The sequence below is a fragment of the Venturia canescens genome, chromosome 2 (assembly GCF_019457755.1).
Source record: "Venturia canescens isolate UGA chromosome 2, ASM1945775v1, whole genome shotgun sequence".
Taxonomy (NCBI): Eukaryota; Metazoa; Arthropoda; class Insecta; order Hymenoptera; family Ichneumonidae; genus Venturia; species Venturia canescens.
The window spans coordinates 8,276,478-8,301,666 of record NC_057422.1 but is presented as its reverse complement, the minus strand read 5'-3'; the positions used below and the strand labels follow the sequence as shown (position 1 = coordinate 8,301,666).

The 25,189-nt window shown below is 40.7% G+C and overlaps 1 protein-coding gene across 4 annotated transcripts in view; it reads left to right on the top strand.

Moving 5' to 3' along the window:
• Window positions 1-221: 221 nt before the first annotated feature.
• Window positions 222-25,189, top strand: part of tws (protein phosphatase 2 regulatory subunit tws) — a 37,146-nt gene continuing 12,178 nt past the window's right edge. For 2 of the 4 annotated variants that reach the window (XM_043412676.1, XM_043412673.1), the window contains exons 1-2: window positions 222-359; window positions 17,664-18,157. In XM_043412676.1, the coding sequence (XP_043268611.1) occupies window positions 18,073-18,157 (85 nt within the window). In that variant the 5' untranslated portion in view covers window positions 222-359; window positions 17,664-18,072. Of the gene's footprint in view, window positions 360-14,914; window positions 15,041-17,663; window positions 18,158-22,585; window positions 23,486-25,189 lie in introns of those variants that run through there. The other 2 variants (XM_043412674.1, XM_043412675.1) reach the window with 2 other exon arrangements.

Below are 25,189 nucleotides of genomic sequence, written 5' to 3'. Positions count from 1 at the left end.
TTGTTATTATTTAAAACATTAAATAAAATTTATAAAACATGAATATCATCGTGGAAATGCATGCAGGTATGATCTTGCAACGTTTATGGTGGCAGTGAAGCGATGATCCTCTTTTATCGTGTGCCTCAGTGGATGTGGAGTGTTTATTAAAAAATATTTTTTTTCTGCAAATGTTTGAATAATCTTATGAAAAACCCATCAAAAGTACAGTGAATTGACACACGCGTTATTGACAAAAAACCAACGATTCGTAATAATTTCGTTGGGTGTACGTGTGTGGGCAAAAAAAAATCTTTGCCTCTCATTTGAGCCACGAATAAACATCAACCCTCAGTTGCCAGTCAACCGCAATTTCATTGGTGAGTAATGTTTGCTCTCGAACGGGCAATATTTATAACGCTACGAGTCCGTGCTTATGGCGATTTATCAATTTTTTTTCTTTATTGAGAGTGACAATTTGAGTCTCTGGAGATTAGACACCGGCGAAGACGGAGAGGAGAGAAAGCTCCGATATTGCGAAAAAATAATTGTGTAGCCGGCTTTTTATGACTTACGAATTAACTTCGCGACGTTCGCACATGCCAACAACGTGGTGACGTACTTTCGTCTGTTTTTTTGTGTCTTTTATTTCCTCTGTAACTCTCGTCCTCGAGATTTCTCTTTGTGTACAATTATCTTCCTTCGATTGATCTTCCACAAAAAACAAACGAATGTGCTCGTGAAAAGCCAACCCAAAGTATACCGCATTGCATAGAGTTTTTGCCGTGACGTCGCATAACCGTGCGAGCATTGCACTCGTCTATCAGCCCCTATTCCTACGACGAAATTCTTCCCCCTTTTTTTCCTTTTTATTTATTCCAAACTGGCAATCGTCCAAGGAATTTTCTTAGTCATACAGGGAGGACCGACCCTCGAATACTCTTTCAGTTAAAAAAAACGAGGGCGGAAATATGCACAAGAGCAGAGACTTTTGTATCAAACTCGAACCGTATATATCGCTCGTCTAATGCTTCGTTGGCAAAACGACGGGTAGTTACAATAAAAGAACAATTGTATGGAAACAGAATGAGAGAGGGGGATGGGGGGGGGGAGGACTCGGGACAAAATGGTATACGCGACAAATAAAACTGACATTTTACGTTCCGAAAAATCTTCAATGATTGAACCAGGAAACGATGCTTTTCAATACGAAAAAAATAACCAATGTGTTAGCTGGTTTTTTGCGCCTCGATATTCTTGTGTGTAATCATCTGAAAAAATCGTGACATATTCTCTGCTCGAAGTTTTCAACACGAATTAACGCACGTTCACGATTAACCTAAAAAAATCCGTACGAAACTCATCGAAAGGGATAAAAACCGTAGCACCGAAGTAATTTACGATAGCCAATGAAAATAAATGTTCTCAAATACCCATCACGCGCATCGACGTAGTACCTCTCAAAAACACAATACGATCAATCAAAGTCTCGACGTTGTATGACAATAACGCGGCAAACTTCATTATTCAGGATTTCTGTCGTTTATCACGAAGCGGGCGATCTGTGTGCCGAGGGTGGGGGGAGGGCGCCAGTGAGTGGACAGTTTCATTCGAATCTAAGGACTCACGGGAACACAAAAAGGATGATAATAAATCTGATTTGCCGTGTTGCGAGACTTGCGAGAGTCGGACGACGACGTATTTCGTGGACTCACGCACGAATAAGAGGAGCTCGTTCGAGCGCGATCTCATCAAAAAGTTTGACCACATGGGGCGTAGTACAGAGGTCGTAGTAATATTGCCCTCGTATTTCACTAACTCGAGCAGATCTTGCGATACCCCGAGCATATTAAATCAAGAGTGGGTATATATGAAGTGCAGAGTTCTCTCTCAACGAAGCTGCTGGTAGATCGAGAGAAGCAGCGAGAGTTCGTTCGGCTCGTTAAAACGGGAACAGTTGACTGAAAACAATGGAAACTTTCGAAGCTCATTGTTTCCGTTGGGGCTATTTATTTTTGAGTGCTTCGTAGTATCCTGCTTGCAGGATATCGTTGTTTATGGTTTGTCTCCTCGACGCCTACGAATTGGTTAAAAAGCCATTAAAATATACACATGAAGCGACAGTGAAAAATCAGCGAGCGCGCACAGCATTAGCAGTCTCGACAAGGCGCAAAAACCCGTTGCTCGGGTTACGACGAGCTGTTTCTCTCGTACGTATACCGCAGCGAAGTGGTAGATCGCAATATACGAGTCCCGTCTTCCTCTTTCTCTCGCCGCTGAAGGAGTGAGGAAACACGGTGAGAAAGGCGGAAAATACACGAAGAGTATCGCTTAGAGGAGCGTTGAAACTCGATTGCGCGCGGCGTGCAGAGGGCGAAAGGACGTTCGTCTGTGACACAACTTCCATCGTTTTTTTTGCCCAACCTATTTATCTACAGGAAGTGCTTTTACAAAACGAAGTTGGCTCAGAAAAAGAAGCATATTTACGGACGATGTCGTTCGATCTTCACGCATTTATTTTCTAATCTAACCTAAAAAACGAGTCAAACCGCCAAGCAACCGTGCAATGAGCACGGGTGATGAAACGGTGCGAGCCAATAACTAGTTCACTCGAGAATTATATTCTAGTTATCGTCCTCGCAGACGAAGGATCCGCCAGGATATCGATTTAATGCTTTCGAACATAACATTTCCTCGGTGCTTGAAACATTCTCGCTCTCGGCGCTTCGCCAAGCGCGTTGCGCGAGGATGAACCGATATCGATGACTGTTATGAGTTCTATTTCAAGATTCATGTTTGATTGACACTAATTGACTCGCGAACAGCTCGGGAGGAAAATGCAAATTTCAATGTACTTTCTACAAACCGTTAGGAAAAAACATTTCAAATAACCATAATAAAAGTGAAATTGACATTGTTCGCGTCGACTTTGATCATGAATTCAAGGCATTTTTTATATAAACAAAATAAGTGCAATTTTCAAGTGGACTATAAACACGCAGGGGAGGAAAAAGTGCACAGATCCGAAAGCAACGATAAAAAAATATTCGCGGTTTGTGATCACACGACTGGCCTAAAAAAACTCGCTCAAAATTTCGTTACACTCGAGATTCTAATTCGTGATTTATTCCCTCAAAACATTCTCCTCGATTTTGCCATCAGGCTGGCAATTTGAGCTCAGTTTACTCGTGCAACCACTCAATTCGTTTCGCCTCTAACAGCTGATGTTCTTTTATCCTAGGAGCACTCAACAGTCGCTTTTCCTGAGTACGCACACACGGGGAATCTCCCCTTCGCTCGGCCTCTCACAAACGCTGTCTTTTAACTCCCCTGCTTTTTTTCAATGCTCTTGATGCTTGTTCGTACACCGTCGACACACGAGGCCCTCGTCGTCGCTGCTTCGTTCTTTTACAACTTTTTCCACAGGTGTATTTTCGAACGAGGCCCTTCAGCATGTGCTCGTACGTTTAGAACATAAATTAAGTACAATCATTGCTGATATCATTTTTTTTATCGCTCTTACGTCAACTTTTCAAACGTTTCGCTTTCCCCCACTCGGAGACAGTTTGTGTACGAATATCAGCGTTACGAGTCGAAACATTTGGCGAGCCGTTTTGACAGCTCACGAGACCAAGTCGAACTCAGATTTCAACAATTTTTTTTTCGACTTCTCCTGCGAATTTGACGCTCAACTAAAAATTCGCTCGATCCGGCGTGCAGTGAGTTGATAAACGGGCACCCCGTTTTCATTTTAGGTTAAGCTCGCAATTTCTGAAACATTCAAAATGGTGGAGGCTCCGGTGAAAAACGATAAAATTCAGCGAAAGCTCAAGAGCTGAGGAAATTTGGCACCTTCGTTCATCGTTCAATGTTTGACACCGTGGGAAAAATTCTCTCGACGTCAAAACTTTTTAATTTCATCCATTAACGTAATGAATCGCTCACGAGACTTTTTAGGGGTGAAAATTCCTCAGTGATCGATAACAATAATCAAAAAAATGGAAAAATGAAGTTTTATTATAGAAAAATGAGCGAATTGAGGAAAGGAACTTCGAAGTTCCAGACACCTGGAATTTTCGTGGGTGAAAATTTCCACCGTATAATTTTTTTCCGAGATAACCTGAAAACGACAACAGCGACGGAGCAATTTTCAGGCTCCCCCTCGACAATGCACGTTCAGTCAACTCGTTGCTCGCCCCCGAAGCTATTTTTCCCTCGTTTCGCGAGACTCCTCACGAGTTCACAGATCTTTAAACCCCATGTGCCCCAAATGCAGGAGAGAGTGACACATATACGCGTTCAAGTCGCCGCTGTGTCAACCCTCGAGACAGAAGAGCGACTCCGGTGGCACGTACTAACTCGACGTAAAAACGCACGGATACAAACTCGGGAAAGGCGCGCTCTCTCGCTCTCTCAGCGTAGTCGACGTACACACTACATCTCCGTGTTTTTATTATGTACGATGCAACATTTAACCTCGATTAAAGTCGAGCCCCGATGGATCCGCGGGGGACGAGCTTAAAGAGGATGTTCCCTCGTTCGGTGCGCAGACTCGTCGAGCGTCCCTCGGAGTTGAAAACCTGCGAATTCGCGCTCTCGAGGATCCGAGTCCCCGAAATTTGAGAGCACGTTCGTCTACTCATCTGCATCGATGGAATAGTCATTTTTGGACAAACCGAGACTGGGCGGGCTCGCGCAGCGTCGCGATAAGTTCTCTTATCGCAGGGAGAAAAGTTTTAGATAAACGCTCTCAATCTCGTCTTCATATTCCGTACGAAAAGCTCGTACGTTCCATTTTTCAAGCTGAAATGTACACGACGAGAGATTCTTTCGGCGATAGCGTCGCGGGGGGGGGAGAGGCTTTTAATTGGACTGGAAGAGCCGCTTTTCTTTTGTCTCATCTCGAATATTCCTGCGCTAAATCTTTTCTCGGATTATTTATGCGAAACAATATTTTCAAAACGGTTTGAACAGCGAGGGTGGGAAATGATTTAAAAATACTGAAAATTAAAATTCGCAAATTGCTTGCTCAAGATCGTCAAGATGCACGATTCTCAAAGCTTACTCTATGAGGTGCTATATTTTGCATTTTGGCTTCCTGTTTGCAAATTTTACTTTTCAGCACTTTTTTTTTTATACAAGGAAATAATGTATTTTCTCTACCTTCTTTTACGAACATAAATTTATTTCTTTGTTTAAATCCATAAAAAAAACTGTTTTTCATTGAAAAAGCAGTTTTCAATTTTCATCGTTTTTCTATTTACATTGAAATTCAATAATTACGACAACTTTGCTGGAAAGTATAGAGGAAGTGCAGACTTATACACGATAGATTAAAAAATTTCCAAAAGTTGAAAAGCGGCTAGACGATTTTTTTAAAAACTCGAATTTTCGTAAAATTCAAAAAATCATAAAATTCAAACCGCTCAACCGATATTCCCCAAATTCAATACCAACCTTCCTATTATGTCAGTCTATTTATAAAAAAAAAATTATTAATAAATCTTCAAATTTTCGAAAGTTAGAGCGTCGACGCCCTTTTTATGAAAATTTCAAAACGTCGTAGGATTCGTAATTTTTTACAAATTCTGACAAAATTATTAGAGAATGAAGAGTTTGTATAGATTAACATCTGTGCAAAACGGTAGCCCTGTATCTCAAACCGTTTTCGAGTTATAAGCGTTTTAATTTTGCAGTGCCATAACACACACACACACAGACACACACTCGGACATTTTTTCTAGATTTTCGATGTTTTGGGACATTTTGAGCACATTGACATTGAAAACTGGAAAAAAAAAAAATTTCATCATCACACAGCTCCTCTATGAGGAAGCAAAAACTGTCAAATAATTCCAGTAAATCTCCTATTTGGTGCCCTGCTATTTGGTGATGATTCGCGAAATAAATAATCGGTGAATTACACGGGTCAACGCAACATTTGACATTGACATTTAAGCATGAAATTTTGATGGATTGGGTCATATTTGAACGAAAAAAATGATATGGCATGGAAAAGTTTGCTTTTGTATCGAGGAGAACGTTCGAACGATATTTTTGAAAATCAGTCATTTCAGTGTTTATTTTATGATAGAAGCACGACACTGAAGTTTGCAAGGCTGGAGTCCAACGGAATAAACTTTCCAACAATTACAGTAATTGTTGAATTCTGTTACCTGGCTAATTTACAATTCGTAGTTGCTCGGTCTACACCAATGATTCGTGAAATAAATAATTGGTGAATTATCAATGTTATTTTCGTTAATTTCGTTGGGCTTGAACGTTGCAGACTTCAGCATCGTATAAAACCATACAAATATAAATTTATTTTATTTTGATTCATTTTAACTGTCAAACTAGCTTACAAAAAGTGAAAACTTGTTAAAAAATGAACACGGGCCCTGTTGCTCCATGTAAATCTATGTTCTCTGCTTGTACAAAACACCTGATTGTTATTTATCGCTCGCACACACACCGTGTGAATGTAAGAGGCCCACTTTCATGCCTGGGCACTTTTGAAGGTATCAAAATTCATGAGAATTCTTATGAAAACATGAAAATGAGAATAATTGTTGTAACTATGACAAAAGCAAACTTTATATGAAACGAGGGTGGTCTTTCTTCGTTTTTGTGCACAATTGACGACAAAATCATGAAATGAACTTTGGGACAACAACATTGTTTCGTAGAGTCGTCTTACAAGCCTTTTTTCGTCCATTTCGTTGGGCTTGAACGTCGCAAAGTTCAGCGTCGTAATTCGGCAACGATTTTCCCAACTTGGATAATTTCCTCCGCATTTTAATTCTCTTTGGAATTTTCCCTGTGACGTTTCCGTCACGCAAGCGAAACGTCAAAAAATCAGGACTTTCGTTCACCGATAAACGGGTTAATGATAACGGAGCGTCACTCGATCACGGGAACAGAGAGCGTCGCTAAAAATGATTGAAAAATCTCGAGCCAGGACAGCGAGGACGGGAGGGGGGGGGGGGGGGGGGGGGAAGCGGGGGATTTCGATTCGAGTGATACGCAGCGGGGCATCGCGTAATTGATTCGACACCTTCGCTCGCCCACGCACTCATGTAAATCAGCTGATTTGCATGGTCTTTCGGTGCTCTCGGTTCTCCCGCGTGCGTCTCAGTCTCTGCTCGTGCGACTATTTTTTTTTCCTTTATCGTATCTCTCGACCTACAAACGTGAGATAGACGCTGAGCAAATTTAAACTTCACCTGTTCTACATACTGCGCGGCGCGGTGAACCGGGACGCGAGGGGAGCGGACAAAGCTTTGGAAAAAAGAGAAAGAGGCCCGCGAGGGATTACAGTCGGAGTACAATTCGCATCGCAGATCCATACTCGCTCTCCCGGCTCCGCTTTACCAGCTTTTTCTCTCATCTTTTCTACACACGCGCGCCGAGCAATACGGCCGCGAGGCGCGCTCGCGTACGGGCCTGTCGCTGTGCGAGCGGTTTTCTGGTACCGGAAGGTCAGACGCGTGCTGTCCGCATTTTCGCCGCACGTCCGTCGCGACCGCGAACATTTTTTTCCCGCTCTCTCTCTCTCTCTCGATTCACTCGTCTCTCGAGGAAAACTTTCTTGGCGTCGCAAACGGCCAGGGAATTTCAGGGAAAAGGCAGCGAAGGGGTGTCTAATAAAATATTGCACTTTTCAAGGTTAATGAAGAGAGCGAAAAAGAGAAATTTGGAAAAAAATGAAAGTGGAAGAGAGTGTGAAAAGAGGCAAAGTTTTCAACGTTTTTTATTCTTCATTTTTGGACAAATGTTATTCAAAATTCAAAGAACGACAAGTATAATTCTGGAAATTTTCATAGTTTTTCCTCAATCCTCTCCAATATCGACGTTTCGGTCAATTCGATTCTCGATTGCTCGCGACTGAGGCTTGAGTTGTCAAAAAAATTGATGAGGAGCGATCGACACAGATTTGGGATTAATCTCGAGCAACCTCAACTCATTTTCCGATGAATTTTTATTTATTCGTCACTCCATCGAAGCACCGAGCTCCCGAAGAGAATTCACGAGGAATAATTCACACAGATTTTCCCTTATTTCTCATAACTCCGAGGCTCTCTGCGCCTGACATTTGAAACTCCGGACAAATGATTCGTTTACCATTCCATTTGAGGTTCCTGAGGCTCGACTACAGGTGTGCTTACTTTTTCATCATTTCTCCTTCTTTCATCCGGACGCGGGGACTAAAACGGAGCGTGAATAAGAGAAAATATATTCATGCAGTTTTAATGAAACCGATAAATTACGAAGGATTCATACCCACCTCGTAATTCCATGGTACAAAGGCACGTGATGTTTATTTATAGAATTAGCTAGTCATTGCCCTGGGAAATGGAAGAGATTTGGTGTTTAACCTACTTTTTTCGATTGGCTCTTATCCTTCGCAAAATAAATAACGGAATGAGGTAACCGACGAGTCTTTCCTTTCGTTCGTTCTGTCCATACACGATCCATTGTACGTGGGACATTTCATGTCACTTCGGCATTCGTAATCTCCGACCCCTTTCAATCATGTCAATTTTGCACGTGTTTTTTTTTCATACTCGAAAGAGCCACGTACTTTCGAATTAATGGAATTGTACTTTGTCTCATCGAATTTATAACGCGATATTCATGATGAAAAAACAGCTTTTGTTTATTTGTGTGGAGCGTATTTGTTTCGAAGAATTTGATTTTTATGGGACTTTTGCTCTTCGAATGGAATTGTTTTCATTGAGGGAGCAGAATAACAACCGTCCTTTTTACTTTTTATACTCAAAAATAACGCTGCTCCAAACAGCTCTACTCTCAATTTTGCAAAATTAATACAATGCAATATGTCTCCTCTTTTGTCACTAATAATCTGTGTCATCGGTCTGGACACGTTAAAAAGTAGAGCCGTCATTCATATGCATAAAATAAAAATCTTTAGAGTGCGGACTTGTTATCGAGGAGATTTATAAGAGTCGAGTTATATTGCGGCAAGTCAACGACTCTACTTTCAGCAAATGTATTCAACAACACAGTCCTCCTCCAAATACATGCTTAAGGTAGTTCATGCCGGGAACGATTTTCTTAAGAAAAAGTCTTGAAGTTTACTCAGAGCTTTAATGGACAGTCGACTGACACGCGTATCCAATTTTAAGGGTGGGGATCAAATGTTGGAATGACTAAAATTTCGAACAGCTAAAATTTCGAGTTTATAAACTTCGAATGATAATATGGAGACAGATAGATTCGACTAGAGCTTTGAATGCCGAAAATAAATGAAGCAGAAACTGCAAGGTTCGAAGGACGTTTACATCGAAAATAGAGTGTAACAATCGCCCATAGGACGATGACTAAAATATCGAATTTTCGAAAATTCGACTTTCACTCTTTCGATTCATAAATTACTGCAGTCAGCGGTAATAAGAAAATTCACAATTTTGGAAATATAATAACGAAAGACCAAATATTACTGAGGTTGAAATACTGAAACACCATAAAAAGTCGAACAGTCAAAATAGCGAAACGTTAGAGAGTCGATCGATCGAAATAAAGAAATGCAGTGGAGCTCCAAATACACGCGTCTCGCTCACTCACTTGCTCAGACCGGTGATCTCCAATTTTAAACATCGCCATTTTGACTTTCGCCTTTTCGAGCTATCGCTATTCCGCATATCTAAGTTTTATAGGCTCGAAAAATTTACTTTCGATTTTTTGCTACTCTATATTCTAGCCTGTCTGTAAAACAATTACTCTCCATTTTTAATTCGAAAATATGAACTTTTGACATTAATATGGTCTGTTAAAATTGCATTCGAAATGAAAACTATTGAAATATATATTTTCGGGTAAACACGAATTCAAAGAAGGAATTTTTGATTAAACGCGCAATCTGCTGAATAGTCGATCGGGAATAAGAATTTCGAATTACTTATTTTTCTCCGAACTGATATCACAACTTTAAAAATTTTGAAATACCGACCGTTCTACAATTCAGTTATTCGACATATCGAACTCCACCCCCTCAAATAGCCATCAATTTATCAGAAGTCATACAATTCTCACTGATCCTGTGCCCCAGAAATCGGAATTCCGTGAGTGGCCACTTTGCCCCATGTTCCCCTATGTAAACTCTATGCTTATACACGTGAACTTTAGTGTTCAATTACTCGAGAGGTATGCGGTAGAAAAATCTAAAAAAATGTATATTGTCTTATATATTTGGAAAGAATACATTTACCAAATTTTATGAAATTCTATTGGAATATGAGCAAAAATAATCCATCAGCATAGTAATAAAACTTGATATTAAACAATACACATGAGAGCGTGCTCGCAGTCCTATAAGTTTGTTTATATAACGAATATACAGATCAAGAAAGAGGTCGACACGAGGCCCTTTGTCGTTAGAGTCAGAGTCACTTTTTCGACCACTGCAACGCTCAGTTAATCGATAGATCTCTTAGAGTAAAGTTCATTGAATAAAATATATAATTGCTCTGCTTAAACTTTGTGCCATTTATTTCAAAGCCTGCTTCCATAATCCAATAAATTCTTCATATTTTTAACATGGTTTAGCATGGCAACATTGTATCGTCGCGATCGACCCTCCTTAAATGCTCTCTTGATAGCTGCCCCAAACATATCGCCTTCCCCGCGAGTCGGAAAAAATTTTCGTAAAAATGTTCATTTCGAAGCTGTCACGCCATCATTTCACAGCCTCAACAAAATTCCTTCTTTCGCGGACCGTCCTCGTGAGGAAAAACCAAGGCGTTTGACTACGAGCAGTTCCCGTTCATGGTTCGCGAGTAGTGCTAGTTGGATTGAGTCATCGTCGGTCTCCTTTTTTTCGAATCGAAAGGAAGTCCGTGGGATAGAAAAATATATTGAAAATTGAAATATTTGGAAAAAGCTATTTGATTTCAACGACTGAAAAAGCAGCACGAAATGCCCCCCAGTTTTCGAGAACGTAAATTTCATACGCCAGTCAGTACATTCGTGGCTCCAATCCCGAGGTTTTTCGAGGCGCTCGTGCTCCAATATTGTGGGTCGACAAACAATGACTCTCATGTGTGCCTACGGTAGGCCGAGTCTCAATCAAATTCCCATATTTCCTCGCACGAATTCGAGCATCTCGAGTCGCGATTTCCGCGAAAACGTCACGGGAATCCGGTCGATTATCATTTCAATTCCTGCCATAAACGAAATTCTGTTTCGGGTCGTTGCAGGTTTTTCGGAATAACTGAGAACGTCCGGGATCGTTGGCACAGCCGAGTGGAAAGTCTCGTGGCGACGCGACGAAAGAGACGCGCGAGTAATAAAAGAAAAAGCGACGAATAAGCTGAGCGATTATGCCTCCCGATAAAAAGCAAAACGCCTTAGAATGTTCGATCGAAAAGGCTTCACCGAGATTGCTCCATTTTGCGAAAGAATCGGGCGACTCGCGCGCTCGAAAAGACTGCGCCGATTGAGCGTCGTCGAGTTGCGGGATAATAAAATTCGTCGAGACTCTCTTTCGCCGCTTACACGCACGAGATCAATTGTGCAGTGGAAGCTGCAGCAGCAGCGTTGCGGGGAGCGTCGAGCGCGACACTTCGGACCGATAAATGGACTTCATTGGATCCGAATCCAACTGGTTTTCGTTCATGACGAATCTTCCAGAACGATACGCGCGCGGTCGCGTTTTTATTCCTCTCTCGAAATACCCGGCAGTCCCTGTATTTTTGTCGCGATCTCGGACGATCGCGTGACGTTTGCCAATAAAATGTGCTTATTTAAACCCTAAAACGCGCGGTCTAATAGTCATGAGAACTATTCGATTTTATGCAATCATTCGTAATTCGTATGTAAGCCTGGCTTATCAGGAGAGTTAATGGACGAGTGATACATTTGTTACGAGAAAGAGGACATAAAACGTGACGCCGAATGCTCGCGATTCATCCAGTAATCACTCTCGACGTAAACTCACTTCGTTAATCGTTTATGCGAGTTTTCGACTCTCGGAAAATGCTCGACGAATCGAATTAATATTCGATTAACGCGAACGAAATTGTTCTGTCAATGAGCAGAGAGCGACGACCAATTGAAATTGTGCGGAAATATTTTTGAAAATTTCACAAATACACCGGTTAAATACTATTCAATATCGGAGGGCGATAAATTGAACCTTAGTGTGCATCTGGGGTCAGGTTGACCCCAACATTTTTTTCTCACGTGAATAGCATTTACAGCTGAGCATCTCACAAGTAAAAGCCCCAATATTGAGAAATCGTTATCCCCTCTCTAAAAGTAGGGAGCATAGCCACCTCAAAATAAATACACTTTTTGGAAGGGTTGCGAAGTGGACTATTTTTCCCTTAAAGCATGGACCCTTGTCTGTAAGACTCTGTGAGGATTTTTTTAAAAACTCAAAATTTAATTTTTTACTCGAGATTTAACCGAAAAAGTGTTTTTTACGCGCACTATCAACTTTGAGCGCGTTTTTGAAGAATGAGAAAAGATTTTTTTGGAAATCCGACTTTGCAGCCTTAAAGTTGGATCAATTCACTGCAAAAAGTGACTGAACCTTTTATTCCGAAAAGCGCATAGTTACCGAGATATTCGATGTCAAAGTGACCTCATGCGTGCACGAAATGTCTCGCTGCGAAGGTGCGCACACTAAGGGTTAATATTGAGTTAGATGAATTTTTCAAAAATTGGGGAAAAAGTCGCAAGGAATCTCTCAAAGGACGAGAAATTAAGGAAAGACGGATGATTTTAGATTAATTTTGTAATAATTAGGAAGACTGAGTTGAAAGGGATCTCGAAGGACAAGAAATTACTGAAAAAAAGTGGTCGAGTACTCGAGCGAGTTTTGAATTTTGGGAAAATATCGATTCCCCCAAGACGAGAAGAACGTCGTTGAACGCGAAGTTTGTCGCGGCTGCTTTTGTTTCAACAAAAATATTTAGTTCGACTCACAAATGATTTTTCTCAGCCAACGTACGTCGATCGTGTCCTCGCGTTAATTGGTCCGTATTCGTCTAATAAAATAATCCTTGTGCTCTTGAGCCAACAAAGAATCGTTATGATAACTGAAAGAAAAACAGAGGTCTATTAATCAGAGTTCCGTTCTCAATCTCAATGCTGAATATTGACTGGGAGGTTCTCAGCAGCAAGCTGCATTCCTTCATGTCAATAATCCCAGCTTGTTCTTCATTATATTCCACGGAATGTCATTAATATCGTGTGCTGCACTTGCAGTGAGAACTGCACAGATATGCTGCTGCTCTTCGATCATCGAATAAACAGTGAAATAGAGCTCATCGAATTTATGCACTCGGAGCATCCGACATCAGCTCGAAATTGATTCGAATTACGATGCGAAACCCGTCGTTTCATTTGAACCTGAAAAATGAGGCTCGAAACGATAATTCGAGTCAATTTCGAACCTCGGACACCAAAATAACCGCCGTTTTTCCGAGTCACCAAAACTATTGGATTAAGGAAGCAGGTTTCATTTTATGGGTGACTAAATGGCGTTGATTTTTACTTCCCAATTGAAGATGTAATCACTCTAAATTAATGTCAGAGCTATTGAGCCGAGCAATTGTATATTTTATTCAATGAACTTTACTCTAAGAGACTCTTTCTTGGTCTGTATATTCGCTTGATAAACAACTCGTAGGACTGCGAGCACGTTCTCGTGTGTATTGTTTAATGTCAAGTTTTATTACTATGCAGATGGATTATTCTTGCTCACATTCCAATGAAATGAATCGATGGAGAGCGAGTTATTCGACAGGGATTTTGTTCGAGTATTAATTATTGCAAGAGATTGATAAATAGTCGATGGAGAATGAGAGAGAAAATGGGCTTTCTCATTCGAATTGTGAAAGACCGTGAAATTCCATTCGCAATGAAAGTGAAGCAGGAAAGGCTGGGCGAATCGGAGTACTTCAAAAATCACGAATTTCTCTTTTCGTTCTTCCGTTTTTTAATATTTTACCAAAAACAAATTTTAAAAATGGGGAAAGTGCAGGCAGCCGATACGCTTTGGATCGAAACTGCAGGAAACAAAACAAATTTTCGAGCACTGCCCCGTTTTTTCGGAAAAAATATAATTTTATTCATTTCTCAAAATCGAAAGTTCTAAAGTTGTGAGAATTATGAGAAACGGGCGTTCGAAACAAAGTGGATTATAAAACTATTCAACCTCTCGCGACGTGGAAGCAAAAGAAAAAGAAAATGACTGAAACGATGATAAAGTTTTAAGAAGATTACGCAACTTTATAAGCAGCAGAAAAAATGAGAGAAGAAAAAACAACAAGCGAAAAATGACACGGCAGCGTCGAAACGACGTGAAACGAGTGTGTGTACAGTGATACGAGACGAACAAAAGGCGCGATGATGCACTCGCGCGATATAATTTCAAGGGTGGAAGGCATTAGCTGCTCTTTCTCTCGGACTCTTTGTCTCTCTTTTATTCGCTTGTTTTCTCGCTCGTGTGAGCTTACGAAGCTTACGTTCGCTCGGACGCGAACGAGTGTCTGCGATATCGAGAGCGAGGTGTGTTTTCCTCGTGCGTATCGTTCGTGGGCGATCGTTATCAGCGCAACGAAAACTTTTGACTCCGCAACTTTTCACAACGTTTAAATATTCATTGAAATGGACGAATCTCCTCGTCTGAATAAAGCAGCTCTCTTTCACGCTCTTTCCACGCTCCCCTTTGCCCCTGTCGCGATTGCCACTCACAACTATTTTTCCCTCGCTAATTACAAACTCAATCGCAGCGATAGCCGGAGCACGCAAAGTGCGTAGCGAGCCTCGATCGATGCCAAATTTACTCGGAGAAGTCCTACAAACGTCGTCCAGTTACCGCGTATACGGATTCCCCGAGACCGACGCGAGCGAGGCTTTGCCAGAAAGCCTCGCCAGGTTCTAACCGTACCGCGGAATTCCCTGCGCCAAGGCCCCCGTGCTAACGCACGGGGCGTCTCACCCTGGTGTCACCCTGAGTTTCCATTTTAAAGGCAGCCGATTTGTTAACAGAAACGGAAAACCTTCGATTGGAAAGCGGAGCACGAATAGGGTATTACACCTTTTGTTGAAAACTGTTTTAAAATAATCCTGTGATCGTAATAAACCAGTAGAATTTTTATTTCAATTTTATAAGACCAAAAATTGTCTTGAAAACTATTTTTTATTTATGATTTTCAATTTTCGCGCGGAAACGCTAGCTGCCATGTTTTTTCGGTTTGTGACGTCACTCCGTTAATAAAGAATACAATTGCGAAAGACCAGGTAATAAGAATTGTAAAAATAATGAGTTATAGTGGTATATCATTGGTGTCTCGTGCCTGAATGCAATAATACAAGTGTAAAAATACCACAAAAGTTGTGAATTCATCGCCACCATCAACATATATTTATCATTGGTAGATTTTTACTTTTTGCTTTGACAAAACCGTCTTTCATAATGTGATTTTAATCAAATGAATGAAAGTCCACAAACGTGCATAATAACTTGTAAAATTTCAAAATAACACAGAGCGCACAATAAGAATCTAGATTGTTTACTATCGGAGTGACGTCACGTTGGAATCGAATATGGCGGATGGCGTTTTCGACATTTGAAAAACAGTTGAAAAGAGGCGATTTTTAAAATTGAATTATAAACATTTACATTGCATTTTAATGAATAAATATTGACGTTTCTCGTTTACTTTTTACGAAATCTATCATAATCATGCATTTTTATTATTATTTTTTTTTTTTACATGGTGTAAAATACCCTATTCTCCGACTTTCTCCGAAACTTCATTTTTGCGCGAAATCCCTCAGAAAAAATTCTCTATCGTCGTTGATTCCGGCTCGAGGGTAAATTCGGTAGAAAATTTTCGAAAAATAGCAAACTTGACAGCTGTTTTTTGGCAGGGGTCGACTGCGACAGAGATTTTGCCCCCTTTTTTCGGTTGCTTTGAGAATCGGTGGAGATTCGATTGGGGAAAAATTTTTTAAAATCTGTTTTAAGGCAGTGGGTGGAGCGAAAGTCCGGTCGCGAATCCGGAAACTCGCTTCGGTGGTGTCACACCCCGTACATGGAGCTGCACGCCGCCGTGTGGGCAGAGCCGTGGCCACATGCAGGCCAAACTCCATCGTTTTGTATTCCACATCCAACCATTCACCAACAATTTATATGAGGCGAACCCTCGCATTATAAAGACTTCACACTCGCTTGTAATTCGAACGAAATTCTGCGGTAATGAAACAATCGTCGAATCCTGCCAAAAGACCATTGCGATTTCAGGGGAAGACGAATGATTTTGCGGCACTGTTAACACGCTCGCGGTACCCCCGCTTTAACGTGCGAATGGAGCCTCGATTATCTCCGACAGTTAAAAGAATAGTTTCGATTCAAAAGTAATGAAATTTTTTGAAATTTCATATTTTTCCATCGAAATATTTTGCTTTTTAGAAGCTTAAGGAGTTTTGCGTCTGTGTCTTTTAAACAACAACAAAAAAATAATAAAATTTTGAGAGTAAAACGCAGTTACTTCACCCGTTTTTATATAATCTCAAAAATGTGTGAATTTTTATGTTTTCTACTGCTATCCCAATCCAATGTCTTTGAGCGTCCTGCTTCAAAAACCCAGTCAAGGTGCACTCTAAAAGAGTATAAAAGAAATTTTGAATGAATTCAATTAGATTGATTTTCGGATAAAATTGAACAAAATTAAATAAATGAAAAAATTAACTTTTTCGATTGTTTTTAAAACTTGAAAAATTCGAAAGTGTTTAGGAAAGTTGACGCGAATCTAATGGAAATCGAAAATTCCAATTTTAAGAGTCGAAGTTCGGAAACATGCTAGAAATATACGCCCACGCTATTCTCCGAATTATTATAGGATAAAGTCTAATTGTTGAGAAAACGATGAATGAAAATCACACTGTTCGAAGGGTTACACAGGCTCTTATGACAGGCACACTTCCTGTGCGACCATTTGGATTTAAATAGCATCCTCCCAACTTTAGAGTCAAAAACAACGATAAGAAAATATTTAGATATCAATGATGTCTCAAGAAAGCCTGCACCCGGTGAAAATGACTTTGGAATGGAAAAAGAAAAACACTTATCTGAGGTGAACGAGTAATAACGACACAAACGGTGGAAGAAGGTTTGACATGCGTACGCACATGAATATAAAATGGCTGCAATCACATTGTGCTTGACGATTTTACTAGAAAAATATTTAAACCGGTATCATTATATTAAAAATGTACCAATCTGAACGAACAAGCTGCACGACGCTGAAGTTTCCAACGTTGGAGTCCAACGAAATGAACGAAAAAAACGTTTGTAATTCACCAATTTTTTATTTCACGAATCGTTGGTGCAGCTTGAAAAACTACGAAATGCAAATTTGGTAGGGATCAAAATAGGAGAATTTCTGAAATTATTGGAGAGTTTTTTTCGATCATTTCGTTGGACTCCAACGTTGGAAACTTCAGCGTCATCAAGCTGCACATAATTTTAATAATTACGATAATAAATTTCACCAGTTTTTCTTGATCATGAAGAGAGCAAAAAAGTTCAGTTGCTTTTTTTAATCACAAGCATCGCACGATCTTCCTTCGGGTGCGTTAGTAAGAGACAATATTTCGCATGAAAAAAAAAAAGATTCGACAAAAGAAACGTTGATTTTTTGTTGCAGCGGTAAATGATCGGTTTCGCCACGAACTCGGAATCACTCGGCGAAGAAGACGACGAAGCGATATCATCGCTTCCCAGAGATAAATTGAAGCCCAATCGTAATATCGTTAACCCTCCAGCAAGTGCAAAGGGAAAAGTAAAAAATTGGGTGCTGAGGAGTTCGGGGCCGTGGCCGAAAAGTCGATTTGACGAAAAGCATAAAAATCACAACGCGTCACGCAGGGGTCGTCGGTCTATGGGGGGCTCCGCATCATCAGCGGTCCCCCTGCAACTCAAAGTCACCGATCGATTCGAACTGCTGGAACAGCGCCAGCGGTGTGTTGCAGTCTGCTCGCCCAACTTCTGGCACGAGCCTTGGTACAGGAACGGGAGGTGACGTTTCCAGCATCACGACTTTGCGATCCAAGCAAATGAAGAGTCCCTCCAGTATCATGAGGCAGTCGAGCCTCACCAAACTCGGTTCCATGATTAACACAGCAGTAAACAAGAGAGCGGGTAAGTTTCGTTGACGCATTAACCACCGGAACACACTCCTAAATGTACGAGTTCCTTGTTCATCTCGGATTCGTCTTGCGAGTCTCGGAAGCATTAATGCTCGGGAGTCTCTCCACCCTCGCTCTCGCACTTTACCAAGTTATTTGACTCCCCGTACTCCTTCTCTCTAATACGATTCACTCGAAAATTTGGGCCTCCGGCTTCCGGGGATCCGTCATCTCGAATTTGCCTGCGGAGATCCAATTTTGACTGTACTTTCGAAAACGACGGTAAACCGCTGATGAATTTGTTGTTTCGAGTGCAATTTCGATCCAACGCATCCGCTCGAGTTTAAGGTTACTCCTGCACTGCATGCTAGTCAAACGAGTGCTAAATTTTCAAAACGCTTTTATACCAAGTTCAACGTGCCGATTAAACTTATTGTTAGTAGATATGTATTCAAGCATATTTTATTAACGTGAAAAAATATTTAAAATGATAGCTTTGCAAAACCATCAACTGATCGATGCAAATTTCCACGATGACACATTTTCACGGCTATTTTTCAAATAATCATCTGTACTTTTAAACCGATTTTATTGCACCGAGTCTCATTTCGTTCCTCAACTGATCCTCTGCGAATTCACCACGTAGATTTTCCTTCAAACTCATTCCTTCAGAAATTAAAAATGAAAAAGTTTTTTCACTCAATGAACAATCAGCTGGAACGGTGAAACGATCGAGTTAAAAAAACAACTGCATGGTGGATTCATAGAGGACAAGTTGAGGAACAAAATGAGTCTCGTTGCAACAAAATCGATCAAGAAATGCAGATAATTCTTTGAAAAATACCAGTGGAAATGTGTCAGCGTGGAAATTTGCATTTATCAGTTGATGGTTTTGCAAAACTAGCGTTTTTAATATTTTCACATTTTCATGAGATATGTTGTAATACAAATCCACTAACAATAGATTTGATCGGTACGTTAAACTTGGTTTAAAAGCGTGTTGAAAATTTAGCACTCATTTGATTTTAAGAAGCAGTCGAAAGCGGGAAAAGTGGGATTCTTTCGAAATTTTTCCTTCCGTCACATTTCTACGATTTCCATTAAGGAGTTTCGGTACAGGCGATACAATGTTGCCATGCTAAATCATGCTAAAAACATGAAAAATTTCAAAAAGTTCAGAATTTTATAAAGTTTGGTGAACACATTATTTAGTGCCAAATTTGACAATACAAATTTTTTAAGATTTTTCTTCTACACAGTTATCGAGTAATTGATCACTAAAGTTGACGTGTATAAGCATAGCGTTTCCATATATATAGGTATACATTCCGGGCATAAGAAATCTGCTTTAATGCGTAATTACTCGATAACTAGGTAGAAGAAAATTTTGAAAAAATTTGTGTTTTCGCACTTGATGTCGAAGAACATTATCACCAAATTTGATAAATTTTTTAATATTTAGACTTCTGTACCGAAACTCCTTAAGGAGGGTGGCTAGCGACGATACAATGTTGCCATGCTAAACCATGTAAAATACATTAAAAATTTCAAAATGATAAGAATTTAATAAAATTTGGTGAACATATTCTTTACAGTTAAATTTGACAGTACAAATTTTTTAAGATTTTTCTTCTGTACAGTTATCGAGTAGTTGATCACTAAAGTTCACGTGTATAAGCATAGCGTTTCCATATATATAGGTATACATTCCGGGCATAAGAAATCTGCTTTAATGCGTAATTACTCGATAACTAAGCAGAAGAAAATTTTGAAAAAAATTGTGTCTTCGCACTTGATGTTGAAGAACATTATCACCAAATTTGATCAATTTCTTATCAATTTGACGAACGTAGCCACCCTCCTTAATCTCCAAATGCCTTTTTTCTTCGTTAAAATTTTGAATCGATGTTTTCCCCTTTTTCTACAAAGTATTAAAATTTGTAGAAATGAGTTTAAAAAACTTCAACAATTGTCCAAGTTCTCCGTTCAGCCCCGCCTTTCCCGCTTGACAGAACGAAACTTGTACCGATTCAACGATATCCGAGACAACAAAATTCGTTTTGTTCACTCCTCGAGTACCTTATTTCGATGATAAAATATAAATACCCGAGTCATCCGCCTCGATTCGCGACCCCCGTCGAATCTCGCACGCTCGTTCGCGCCGCCCTCGCAGAGTTCGTCGAAAAGAATTGAGCGTCGTTCCGTCATGGAGAGAAAATAAGAAAAATTGTTTGACGAGAGTAGGCTCGAGGCCTGGGGTGGTTCGGACGGGCCAAAAGAGATTTCGGGATCTCGCTTACCGGGAGAATCCTCGTGTTTTCTCTCGTCGTCACTTCATCCTGCGATTCGTTGGCTTCGCCTCATTGTCGCTGCACAGAAAGCGAGAGAGACTCGTACACGTTTTTGCTCGGTAATAATGGCCTCCGCTAATACAAATTCCACCTAGCAATGCCTGCATCTCTGCTTCTTGTTCTTCCTCGCATTCTCGCATTATATATAGTTCCATTGTTTACGCGTGAGGTGGCAGGTCGACCCTGGCGCGATGATGGGCGACCGTTGAGGGATCATGGAAAGGGAATCCTCCCCTCCCCCCGAGGGAAGTAGCACAGTGCGAGTTGTTCCTTCTCTTTTTATGTAGAGCTTGGATTCGGTCGTAAATAAAGCAAGGGGCGGGGAGGGGGGGGGGGGTTGAACGTCGACTTGTTATTGGTCCTGACGCGAGGAAGCTCGAAGAAGCTCGACACTTCGACACTCGGTGCCCGCGGAGCACAAAACGTGCAGGGGCCTTGGACTTGAGCGTTTTCACAGTTCTCTATTCCCGTCACTCTCCAGCCTATTTTACCTCCGACTGACTTTTCTCAACTCGGTTGTTACGATATAATGCATTATCTCGTTGGGAGCTTCAGTTTCCTTCCTCTTTAATAGAGTGCGGTACGCAGCGAGGACGCTTTGGCTCGATACGCGCGCTTTGGAATGGACGATACACGCCCCACCGCGGACTACCGCTTTGCATGTGTCTGTACAGCCTCCCCCAAAAGTACCAAGCACCCTGCGGGTAATTCCAGCTTCGTATTAATTTTTTGTTTCATTTTGTTCGATTTTTATTCTTAGATCCGGTAGGTCATTTTGAAAATGCTGGTTATCGAAGACTTTTTCGGTACCAGCATTTGCTGGTCTCTGGAACTTCGTAATTGGGTAATTGACCCGTGAAATATTGACGAGGAAACTGAGAGCTTTTATTTCTTTTTTTAGTCGCTCGTTTTGTTTTTCGAAAAAGGGAATTAAAGCTTCCGGCGTCCTCTCCGAAGGGCTTCAGCGCGAGCGCTTCAACAGAAAAAATCGTCGAAAAACAGGCATTTCCAATAGATCGAGCAAAAAACGATCCCAAAAAAATAAGGAAACGGAAATTTTTCAGCAAAATTAAGCAGGAACCCCGTCCAGCTCGAATCCACTTACCATTTTTCCTCCTGATACTCGGTTTTTTATCCGTCAATAAAAACCACGGCTGCCCAAGACTTTTGGCCAACGCTGTATGCACGCACACGCGCATGTACACACTTCGCATATGTTTAGTGAAAAACTAAATAGGACGGTACGAATGAGCGTGGAGCGACGACGTCAACGTCAAACTATCAGTAAAAGCCTCGACGAAGGACAAAAACCACGAGGATTTGTACATGTTACGTTGTCTATGTATCATCGCTCCTCGGACTATCGCTCTATGCATAGCACTTTAGCTCGAACTATTATTCACTCGTAAAACCATTACCGTACGTGATCTACGCCAGTCATATTAATGCCTGTCGCTCTCTCACTCTGCTACTCGTTCGCACTTTCTCTGCCTTGTACATTGACATTCTTATAAATGTAGACGAAAACACACGCGCAAGTCTGTAAAAGCGGCCAAGAATCCAAGAATTCATCTGCGTAAGAAGCGACACCTCTTTACCGTACATCGAATTACGAACTTAGAAAGTCACGCCCCTCGATGATTCCACAACGTCATGACTCCCAGAGACAGTAATTTTGATAACCGTATTAAAAGCAACTGAAATTTTTTGCCCTTTTCATGATGAAAAAAACTATTGAAATTTATTCTCGTAATTATTAAAATGATGTGTAACTTGTTTTTTCAGATTGATTAATTTTTAATGTAATGATAGCGATTTGAATACTTTCGTAGTAAAATCGTAAAGCAAAATGTGATAGCAGCCATTTTCTGTTCATGTGCGTGCGCATACCTCATATTTGAAACCAGCTGGCTCATGCGGCGTTGTCAAAGCAGGTGTCGTTATTACTCGCTAACCTCAAAAAGTGTTTTTCCTTTTCCATTCCCAAATCATTTTCACCGGTAACAAGGCTCTCTCGAGTCATCATTGATGTCTGAAAACATTCTATTTTCTTATTTTCGTTTTTGGCTCTAAAATTGGGAGGATCCCATTTCATTAAATCTGAATCGTCGCACAGAAGTGTGCCTGCCATAAGAGCCTGTGTATAACCTTTAAAAAAATGTGACTTTCGTAAATTGTGTTCTCTACAAGCGCATTTCTGGGTTTCAACTCTCAAAGTTTAAGTTTTCAATTTCCATCAGATTTCCGTGAACTTTCTTAAAGAGTTTGTCGATACTAGAGTGCGAAGAAAATATCGATACTTGGAATAATGCAAATTTGCAACATCAAATTTGACGCTGAGCTCGAAAATCGATTGAATTCTGGTGAACTGAGATTGCCAACAGAATTTGAGGGCCGTTGAGTCAATGAGAGATCATCGATCACGAAGTGCCTGTTCGAATAAACGAGACAATAAAGAGCAGCGCGGGTTTGTAAATTGGTAGATGTACGAGCCCGTGAAAGATTCGTATTTGTATCGATGATTCGGGCGTTGACCGGCGACCCTCGAACTTTCTTCGGTTCGCATACTCCCGAAGGATTTACCGGTAAATCCGTTTGGCACGATAACAACTGCTGAAAAACGTTTATTTCGTCGTTACTACACACTCTGATTCCGAGTCGCTTCGAGCCCTTCCTTCCAGTCCCATCCCCCATTTTGTCGTGCGAGGAACCGTTGCGTCCGCCACTCATTTATGCCAGTGCGATGTCCGTGTGCGAAATAACTGAGCAAATCGTTTTATCCCGATAAGTTTCGCGTCACGTTCGAATCCTCGCGAACGCGATGAGCTCAAATCGTAATCGTAGAATATCTCGAGCACCCAACAATACCCTTACTAAATATAACGCGTTGAAACAGACGACGAAAACTCGCGACGAAGTATGCGCTTGCCGTGAATCCATTGTTAAAAAACACGACACCGTCAGAGACGAGGATAACAACTATTTGTATTGTGAGTATAATCGAAACTAAAACTCCGTCGTTTGTCCGTGAGGAAGCAAAAAAATCTATTTTTCGATGTTATTTTTCATTTTGTGTACTTCGACGACGAACGGTCGTTCATCAACGTTCGACTTGATAGTACTGCGCGTCACAGTGTCACATCGATTTTCCCGGAATTCATGAAAATATCGAAATCCAATGGTCCGTTGGACGATAAAAATTTTCAAAAAACCAAAAAACTTTGTCGAGGGAATTTCGAGTCGAGGGAATTGAAAAAAAAAAACCGTAATTTTTCAAAATCCCGATCGCGACGTGCGAGAAAGTAAGTTTCCAAATTTCTTGAGAACCCAAAAAATTGCATCGATTATCAGACACACGGATAATTATCGTTTGGTGCAAAAAACATGTCGCAAAAAAATCGATGGAAGCTCCAAGCCATTTGAGAAAAGCTCGATAATTTATTGGCGTTTGAGTCGAAGATACGAATAAGTGATTTTTTAAAAAGAGAGAAAACAAAAAAAAAGACAACTACGACAGCGAGGCTCGAGGAAATCTGTCGAGCGAACGAATCGAGGCTGAAGGCTGAATAGCTGGGGAGGAGACAAACGTCCTAGAGACGACCTCTCGCTAGTCCCCAGAGCAAAAGCCAACCCCATTTTTTCCTCTTTCTATGCCATTCCACTCACGCTGTGCATCAGATCCTAATATCACTTAAATTCCTGCGTGTTCGCTTGAAATACTGCAGAACTCGAAGGTACGATAATGGGAGCAAAAAAAAGAATCGATCATGAATGTAATACCGAAGACGTAAATGTTGTGAGCGCCGCTCGTAGTAGCGCGGCGACTGAGATACGAAAAAATCGATTGTGTTAATGCACACCTCGGATTGTGACGATTAGCGAACAACTTCTAATCCGTTTTCGCAGGCTACGTATCCGTACGTGGCTCCGCAGCATCTGACAGTGTTCGTTTTCGCTTCACATTGGCCTTTTCATGTTGAACGAACGCGATATTTATTCGGGAGGAATTCTTATCGATGGTATCGAATTTCTATTATTTTTTAAAAATCGTGTTAAGCAGGGTTTCGCTTATAAAATTTATTGAGTCGGTTTGAAAAGGATAAAACTGTGAATAACTTCTCTCCATTTTCTCACGGAAGGAAAACAGCAAAAATTGATTAAGTAAAAAAACACCCTTTTTCCCGACCATTTATTTTTCCGTTTTCCCCAACGTTTACACAAGTTTTTCTGGATGTTTGCAATCCGAGCTCGAGACTTTTGCAGCGAAAAAATGGCATGAAATTTGCATTCCTTGGAGATACCGTTTGAAAATACACGAGCGAGGGAATTCGTTTTCTCAAATGACGTTACGCAACTCGATAAGGTCGCTGATGTATTCGTTCGGTCCTCGAAAATAGAACAATTTTTCGCGAACATAATTCACCGTTACGCATGCAGAAAGAATCACTTAGATCGAGAAATTTTTATCTCGAAGCTCATTTTGTTTGTGTTACAAAATTAAAAACCAAAAAGTTAATTATGCACTTGCGCATAAACAAAAAAATTAGCTGAGCGCGTGATAATAAAAACTCTGTGAAACGAAAAAAAAAACGTTATCAAAAAATCGAATAAAGTTTTTACTAAAAAAATCGCTCATTTTCCGTCCGCGCGTTGTAGATTTTTGAGGTTAATGATCAATCGCGAAAATTTGCTCT